Source organism: Fulmarus glacialis, unplaced genomic scaffold, assembly GCF_000690835.1.
Source record: "Fulmarus glacialis isolate BGI_N327 unplaced genomic scaffold, ASM69083v1 scaffold33404, whole genome shotgun sequence".
Classification (NCBI taxonomy): Eukaryota; Metazoa; Chordata; class Aves; order Procellariiformes; family Procellariidae; genus Fulmarus; species Fulmarus glacialis.
Window position 1 is genome coordinate 3,870 of NW_009206669.1, and position 9,042 is coordinate 12,911.

Here is a 9,042-nt window from a genome sequence, read left to right on the forward strand (position 1 = left end):
ACATATACAGAAATTTTTTTCTATATTAAGTTTCAGAAAGACCTAGATATTGTGCGATGCACTAATACTATTATTATTTTTAAATACCAACTTGAAGTTAACCTAAAGTAGAAGTTTTTACTAGTGACCAACTTCTTAACTGCTTGACTCTGGTGAGAGATTGGGGTAGACAGGGAATGGGGACTGAAGCAATGCAAGAAAGACAGTATTATTTCACATTATAAAATATACCTCTAGGAGATATCATTTGTCTTTCTAAAGTTGTTGAAAGACTATTATTATTATCTCTTTTTACCTTTCAGCAAAATGATGGTCCAACACTCAGGCCAGGTATCTGCATTAGAAGTCAGCGCCTCCGCAATTGTTCCCACTTTGTCCCCTGCAGGGTCACTGGGGTTTGATGATTTCACAAATTTAACCCCACTGGTGAAAGAGGAACTGAGGTTTGCCATTCAGAATAAGCGTCAGTCCCACAGGATGTCTTCTACATTGGACACGGTGACAGTTTCTGAAAGGCCAATTGAAACATCCATCATGAAAACAGAGGTATGACTCTTTAAATAGCATTTCAGTGTGAATGATTAATTCTCTAATACAGTTTCACCATGAGACCAGTAATTATATCAACTATAGACAACCTTCCCTTCTGCACCATATTTGATCCTTTTAAGTCTGTTGCTTGGCTTTCTGTTAAGTGCTTGTGGGAAACCCTCTGGTATTTTTCACTTCCACTGAGACCTATAGTTGGATATTTTATTTTTGATTATGGACCAAGGACAATGTTTTACAGTGATTAGAGCAAGCGCTAATCTGGTTTCCCTGCCTACTTGTGGCTGAACTTGGAATAAGTCACTGCAGCTTTACTTCAGTGAGGACAGTGCAGTAGGACCCATGTGGGCTACACTGAGGTAGACACGGCCGTGCTATGTCCACACTAGGTTTTTACTTTAAGATAATAGTCTCCGTGAAAAACGTTTCTCTTATAAAGTGGACAAATAGCTTAACTTGGGGAAATAGCTACACCTTGGTCTGAGCCTCTACAGGAAACAAAGCAAAGTGTTAACATCCCCTTTTCGGCGCTGCCTTTAATTCGCTGCACTCTCAATGCCTCGTTCATGCCACATCCTCCGCTCTGCTCCCTGTGCCCCTCGCTCCTTTTCCTCCTTGGGAAATGGAGGAGAGATGGAGGTGTGGGAGTCAGCCTGGGGAGACGCTCGGCAAGTTTTTTGAGTACCTTTGATTTAAAATGAGCCATCACATGGATTACATCCATCCAAACTCCAGTCAGGTTTTTATTGACAATTCTAATGGAGTTACTACCATTTTACTGTATGGCAAGCAAGGTCAAAATCGCATCCTTATGTAACTCATGATGTGAGCACTGACAACGCTATCCATGCTGCTTTTAAAAATGCGGAAGTTATCAAAATACAGGTCGAGTATTTACGACATCTTACGGATTGTGTCTATCTGTTTTTATGGGAAAGTTTTCTCCTGAAGAGGATGAAAGAAAAAAGCGGAGAAGGGAAAGGAACAAAATTGCTGCTGCAAAGTGTCGAAACAAAAAGAAGGAAAAAACAGAATGTTTGCAGAAAGTAAGTGACTGGCTTGAATTGTTCTTAATCTGTCATCCTGCCAGGATCTGAACTGACAGCACAGGGGCACGGTGATAGTAGGAAATACAGAAAGGCGTCACCCAAAATTCTGTAAACCTGTCAAAACATTAGTTATAAAAAAATGAACATGCTATATATTAAATCAAACCTGGTTAAAACTGGAAAAAAGTGAAGGCATGGTAGGAGTGAAAAGAGATTACTGTTTCAGTGACCAATCCCGTCTATGGGGATAATATGAATTTGAATGTGTACATTGAACACAAAAAGAAGTAAAATCTCATTTCATATAATATCCATTGTGGAGACCAAGAGCCTACAAACACCAACAAGTAATCTCTGACTTCTTTATTAAATGAGTGGCATAGTAGCTTAGCCCTGAATTCTCTGTCCTAAGACCCCAGTAGTGTCTTCACCTGCTCTGCCATGACATAAAACTATATTACAGCAGCATCAGGCCTGTCTTTGTTTCTATATCCAGGGGTGGTGGTGGGGGAAAAGCTATGTCCTTACTTTGTTAGCTTAACGTGGGCTTACAGATATGTAATATGATGTTCCAGGGAAATAATAAGAAGCGTAGATAATTTTGGGTCAATTTTTGACCCAAAAAGTTCAGAATAATTTTGCAGAAGATAGCAATAATGCTTTGGATATCTGTCATTGTAAGTGAACACAAGTCTGAATTTGGCTTTTCAACTTCCGTTACACTTCTTTAAAGGTCAAAGAAGGTAACTACCAATCTGGTTTTTTAGACTATTATCGATGGGGGGATGTATAGTTTCATCATTACAGGACACTAAGAACATGCAGTTTCTTTCTCTGCTAGCCATATGCTTTTCCACCAGTAAAACAGTGCAACTATTAGATAAACATTGCCATTAACTATTTGAACTACTCAGACTAATAGTTGTGTCTGTTCTTTGTGACTAGGAGTCAGAAAAGCTGGAAACTATCAATGCAGAATTAAAAGCCCAGATTGAAGAGCTAAAGAATGAGAAGCAGCATTTGATATACATGCTAAATCTTCACAGGCCCACTTGTATAGTTCGGGCACAAAACGGAAGGACACCTGAAGATGAAAGGAATCTTTTTATTCAACAGATCAAAGAAGGCACATTACAAGGTTAAGTGATACGGCAAACATGGAAATATTTATAGTGTTTTTAACAACTACCAGAATCCATGGAGGATCTGACATAATGTGTAGGATTCTATTAGTCAAGAGCCTTTAGGAAGGGCAGATTGCTTTCTTAAGAGGAAAGAATCATTTTGGCTTGACAGCGATTCTTCCCCTTGGAAGATCTGGTCTCAATCAAATTGAAGAGTCTTCTGCCTCAAATATAGGTTTTGCACCTGTCATACTTGCTGTTCCTAGGAGCTACAGACAACAGCTTCAGAAGTTTTAGCTCTCTGCTAGTATACAGTATCTGCACTCAGACGTTTGTGCTAGAACACTATGACTTCTGATGATGCACATGGTACAGACAGCTGTGCTGGATGGACACTACTTTTCCTTGTTGCTGGTAGGGAAAGTTTTTAAAGTTTTGAAGTTTCCAGGAGGATGGTTTCTGGCAGAATGTACTGATACGTAATGTTGCATTCTAACCTAACACACACATACACAAACACACAAAAAGCCTTTAGTTCCAACTAAGCTTTGTCATTTTTTTCACAACACCTGTGTGGGTTTTTTCAATAACTCATCTCAGAGACTGAATTTGAAAAGCCTAGTAGGTGTGATAAAGAAATGTTTCTTGCAAAATGTCCATGTAGCTAAGTTTGTATTTTATGAGCTGGAACCCCACCTACTGTCCTTTGGGGACTACAATTTTTCCTTGGATTGCTGAAGAGCAGCTTGTACCACCACTTGATGACTCAGTGAACTGGACCCACTGGAAAGAGGAAACTAACTATGGAGGGATATTGATAGAGGTTTTGCCTGAGTAAAGAAGTGCAGTTCCGAATCCCCGGCTCATGAATCACGAAAAGTTTAAAAAAAAAAAAAAAAATTCATCTAGGATCTAATCCTACAGGCCTTAAATCATGTTATTAACCCTCACTCACAGAAGTTGTTCCACGGACTTCAGTGGGTCTGCTTATGCAGATAGCTCTTACAAGTGTAAGAGCTTGACAAAGCTTTTTCCATCCTGGTCAGGATTACTTCCTTTTGCCAGGTGATTCAGAGGGAAAAATTATGATTGTAGCTACTTTTATTTTACGTTTGGGTGGCAAGTACAGTCAATCAAAAGTGTTACTTAGAATCTAAAGGAGGCAAGAGTTTTGATAATTGTTTTTATTTTTTATTAAATACTAACTGTAGATGTTTTTGAACTGATAGAAGAGCTGCTGGACAAAACAGTTGGAGTTATGAGTGCTTAAATTCTGATGTTTCTGTGAAATTCTCAGATTGTTTAATCGTATAAAATATATCCTTAAAATTTTTTGTAAAAGAACATATTATCCTTATTTATCACTAATATCGAAATGAGTGAAGTTAATAAATACTGCGAGCAAGATAAAACTGAAAACACAAGTGTTGCGCTGTCTTTTTACTTTTATCTCTTGGTGTTCAATATTATATATTCCTAAACTTCACCGGTTGTATTTGAGACACCACTGTTGAAAACACTTATCCTTCATCTTTTCCACAGATGAGGCACTGAGAATCTTGAATGATTGGATCCAGAGATTGCACCTTCCAAAATTCTGTACTTCCATTAGTGGTGTCTAGCTGCTCAATGTCACAATTCAAGTGAAGCAGACAGTAAGAATGGAGCTTACAGTACATAATATTTTACACCGATTACGCAGTGTTGAAATTGTGTTTTTGTTCTAAAGGCTAAAATTAAAGATACCTCAGCCATAAGCTTCTTACCCTACAAGTCCCGGATGAGTCTATCAGATATCATACCTGATCCTTATATGATCGTTATATTCTGCAACAGAACTCCTTAGTACATTTTCCTAAGATCTGGATATATTGTAATGTCCTATATCACGTTTTAAAGATATGTACTTCATGTATCTGAAAAGTGAATGTATTACAAAGATGACATACAAGGTCCGATTCTGACCTGAGAATCCATTGTCTTTCTGTATGTTGGAAGGAGCTTCCATTGACTTCAGTGAGAGTTTTATTCTGTCCAGTAGGCAGAGTTTGGAGCCCCTGCTGCGACTTCCCTGGCTTAGAGGGCAAGTTCCACAGGCAGTTGGGCCAGCTGTTTATCAGAGAATGGATATACATGATGTGTGTTACAATAAACTTGTCAAACTATGTTCATTGGTATTTGACATCCGTAACGTGGAAATACAAAACCAAGGCATCATCCCAGTATCGTACACCGTGGCTTTGCCTTTTGCGCATCAAATACCAGCAGACAAAACTGTTTGCCTCCTATACTGTCATAAAGTGTTACCACAGAGACTAGACTATAATGACAGAATTCATGTGTCTCCCTTAGGGAATTTGTATGGTTGCTTTTAATCGTATCACTGGTGACGCAGGCGTCATGCTTTTGTTGCTTGATGTTATTTACTTAGCATGCCAAATGTTAATATGGTACCACTACTATTGTCAGAAGATAATCTATTTTTATTTCTTTATATGTGCAGTCATAGCTGCTTTCTACTGCTTGTACGTGTGTGTGTGCACGCGTGCTCCTGCACGCTACTCTAGAAGTGATGGTACTCGAGTTCATTTGACTGTGCCCAGGAAAAAAAATGTTTAAACAGCTAGACAGGAGCAGTATGTTGCATGAGTTTTCTAAAAGTATACGTTATTCAGGAGAACCTTTAAAATGCATTAAAAGCAGTTTGTTTTCTATTCTCAAGTTTGTTTTGATACTTTAATAAAAAAAAAATTAATATATATTTACTATGTGTCATTTAATTTATTCTAAGTTTCAAGGTCCAGGAGCAACTTCATTTTCTTAAAACAACAGTGAGATATTAAAAAAGCAAACACGTTTTGTAGGTTTGCAACAGTAAGTGTCTTATAAAGTGAAATTGGTACGGTTCACTGCTTGTCAAGGTATGAACAAAGTTTTGTTATTTCAAGGTTGATCATGAATTCCAGGCTAATTTCTTATTTGTGGCCTAGGGCTTTGATTAAAGGACTGGAAATTAGAACTCCTGAACCTTTCCTAACCTTGCAACCAACCAGCTGATAGTTATTTCAGCTTTCTGATTACCTAATGGGTTTAATGCTTTTGCTGCTGTGAAGCTTTAATATTTATAGATTGCTTTCTATGGTTACATGGAAGACCCTAAAGAACTATAGCATGGTTAGGGCTTTGGTTTGTTTGTGTATGTGTCTGTGTGTTGGTGTGTGTGCATGTGTGTGTATGCGGGTGTGTGCGTGGAGAAGCATGAGGAAAGATGAACAAAATGTTCTATCCTGCCTTTCCAAAACTAAGTATCTACACCCAGACAGAAGTCCCTGTGTTTTGACAGCCGGTGATGTGGATGAAAACTTTTGGCTTCAATCCTTTGCAAGCAGTCATAACTTGTAATACAGAGGTCAGCTAGAAGGCCAGGAGCTCCAGGGACCAGGAAATCCATTGCACTATTGCAAAATCTAGTTAAAAATACCAGCTGGAAGGAAAATCTAGGCTACTATGAGCCTGGCAATGCGGAATGTTTACTTTCCTTATTGGTACATCCATTTACAGATGTGCAGTCCCAGTACGTATATTCACCCTTTCATGCATTCTCCTATAGCTGCTATCAAATTTTACTTTTGAATATCTGATTCACTTTTAATTTCGTAAATTTATAAATCATATGCCTGGCCTGTTTTAGAAAACCTTATCAACAAGATTAGGACTATGAATTCCTGAACTGGTATTTTATAATGTTTTCTTTAAATGGTATGAGTTGAAACTATGAAACCACCATTGGTCTCTATGACATATCCCTAATAGCGTAATTGATATTCCTTGAACAAAATAATCATAGAATCATAAAATCACAGAATCACTAAGGTTGGAAAAGACCTCTAAGGTCATCGAGTCCAACCGTTAACCCAACACCACCATGCCCACTAAACCATGTCCCTAAGCGCCTCATCTACACATCTTTTAAATACTTCCAGGGATGGTGACTCCACCACTTCCCTGGGCAGCCTGTTCCAAGGCCTGACCACTCTTTCAGTAAAGAAATTTTTCCTAATGTCCAATCTAAACCTCCCTTCGAGGGAGATATGTCATATATTCTCCTTAGGTCTTGTTTTAGATGCTAAATCTGTGTGTGTACAGGCCCATGCAGACCTTAAAGCATGCTGGGCTTTACACTGTACAATAATAAGGAGCAACTTCTACTTTTTTCTAGCCCTTTCCTTGATGTAAATGAATAAATAGCAATATTAAAGGTAGGTAGAGCCAATGATTTATGCTAGGCTGGAAACACTTAATGAAACTGAATGGTAACAAATTTAAATTTACAATAACTTTTCTACTGGGCCCACTAGAATTTTAAGTTATTGAAAAGTTTTAAGTTTTAAAAATCACTGATTCTTAGTTTTGCAAAAGAAACTGGAGGATTTATGGGTAATGAAAAAAAAACAGTACAATTATTTGTTACTAACAAAAGTGTTTTGATAATGAAATCTACTTAATCTTAAAAAATTCCTAAATCCAGAATGATAACTGTATCTCACATCCATTTTTCCTGGGTTTTGTTGTTGGGTATTTTTGTTGGTGGTGGGTTTTGTTGTTTGGTGTCCCCCCCCCGCCTTCAGCAGAATACCGGACTAGGTACAAGCCTCATTCACGCTGGCCATTGCCATGTTTCTATGTTTGCCCAGTGCCCCCAACTGGAGACCCCGAGAATCACATGATTAAAATATGCAATAATATTAATTTACATAAGTACTTAGTAACATTCTTCACTAGTTTGTAATGACATCAGTATAATATTTTCATTTCTATAATAGACATCATTCCTTTTTAAAGTGTAGTTAAGATAAAGAGTGACAATATTTTAAAAATATCCTGTTACTCAAAGTTCATTTCCTTAGTGGACACTCTGAGTCAGAACTGCTGACTTTAGTAATAAAAATAGTTATTTACTAATTTTCAGTGCTATTAGATCTTCAAAGCCATCACAGTTAAAAGAGAATACACTGGAGTCTATTCTTGATACAGCATCAGTTCTGGCTGCATATCTTTACTAATTGCTGACAGTGATGCATGAACAAAAAAAAAAAAAAATGATGATTTTCAGCCCCCAAGCTAAGCGCACTGGAGCTGACACTCAGAAAAGTTATTAGACCTGTAAAATGAATAAATAGAAAATGGAAACAAACTGAGAGTTGAAGCTGGAATCCTTTTTTTCTGCTTTTGAGAATTTAGCAACTTCATATTTGTAGACTCCACCAAAATAATTGGTGCACCACCATGCCCCCTTAGACAGTGGGTATGCCCACACAGCAAATAGCAGTGTAGTATGGCAATACTTTTCTATAAGCTAGCTTAGTACTGGGAACATCCCAGTGATGACAGCAAGAAACTCAGCACAGGCTAATTGATGCCACTGAGAGGATGAGCTCTCTGTGCAGCCAGAGGACAGGCTGCTACTGGCATCTGAGGTAGCTCATTTAAAGCCAGCTCGGGTATCGTTCAGCTCCTCAGGTTAGCATATGTCACGTAGCTGCCTCTTGAGTAGCTGCCTGCATTCCCAACTAAATGGCTCCACCAGTTCACACCAAAGCTTCACCCAGCCCAGTTTTCTTTCTACAGCAGTGATCAAAAGCAGCTGTCCAAGGAAGAATAAGAACAGGGCAAGTATGCTTCCTCTGGGTGCTTTCCCACACTCTGACTATTTTCAGCTCATGAGTCACACAAGCTTGACATGATCCCTTTAGGTAGTAGCCTTCCATAGATCTTTCTCTCAAGTATTTGACCAGTTTCTCATCCACAGTACCAGCATCTGCAGTAACTTTTGGTGGCAAGTTCCACAGGGCTATCACCACTTAGAAGAAAACAGTTCCTTTCCTTTTGACCCTGTTGCCCATAACTCTACTGGACAGCCCTTCATTCTTGAATTGGAAGAGTGAACACCTATCCATCTTCTCCATGCCACATGACTTTATACTTTGCTGTGTTGTTTCTTTTTCAAGATAGAGAGTCCCAGCCTATCCAGTCACTTATTTTTTTTGGTAGCCATTTTACATCCTTCGTCATTCCTGTTATCCAGTTTTTCTGGGAAAACTGTGGGTTTAAGATAAAGGGACATAACTACACACAGTTTTCAAGGTGTGGTCAAGCCATGAGTTAATACAGTAGGATCGTGATGTTCACTGTCCCTTTCCTAATAATTCCAGAAATTTGGTTTGCATTTTTGATGCCTGCCAAGCATTAAGTCTGATGCAATGCAATGATCTGGTTAACCAGGACTGCAATGCAGTCCTGGTTAACTGGGGAGGTCCCGA

General features: G+C 38.5%; 1 protein-coding gene across 2 annotated transcripts; it reads left to right on the plus strand.

The window, feature by feature from the left end:
* The first annotated feature begins 306 nt into the window (after positions 1–306).
* On the plus strand, positions 307–3,214 carry ATF3 (activating transcription factor 3). 2 transcript variants are annotated; one of them, XM_009575845.1, is made up of 5 exons: positions 307–345; position 386; positions 434–546; positions 1,488–1,595; positions 2,544–3,214. In XM_009575845.1, exons 1-5 carry the CDS (start codon positions 307–309, stop codon positions 2,739–2,741), a joined length of 459 nt encoding a protein of 152 aa, XP_009574140.1. In that variant the 3' UTR covers positions 2,742–3,214. The 2 variants fall into 2 exon arrangements, with proteins under 2 accessions (XP_009574140.1, XP_009574139.1); XM_009575844.1 differs by having other exon boundaries at positions 307–546.
* Positions 3,215–9,042: the final 5,828 nt, after the last annotated feature.

Coding starts and splice junctions, on each gene's coding strand:
- ATF3 (XM_009575844.1), top strand. CDS start 307: ATGATGGTCCAACACTCAGGCCAGGTATCTGCATTAGAAGTCAGCGCC. Junction 547..1,487: donor CATCCATCATGAAAACAGAG/GTATGACTCTTT, acceptor TTTATGGGAAAG/TTTTCTCCTGAAGAGGATGA. Junction 1,596..2,543: donor AAACAGAATGTTTGCAGAAA/GTAAGTGACTGG, acceptor CTTTGTGACTAG/GAGTCAGAAAAGCTGGAAAC.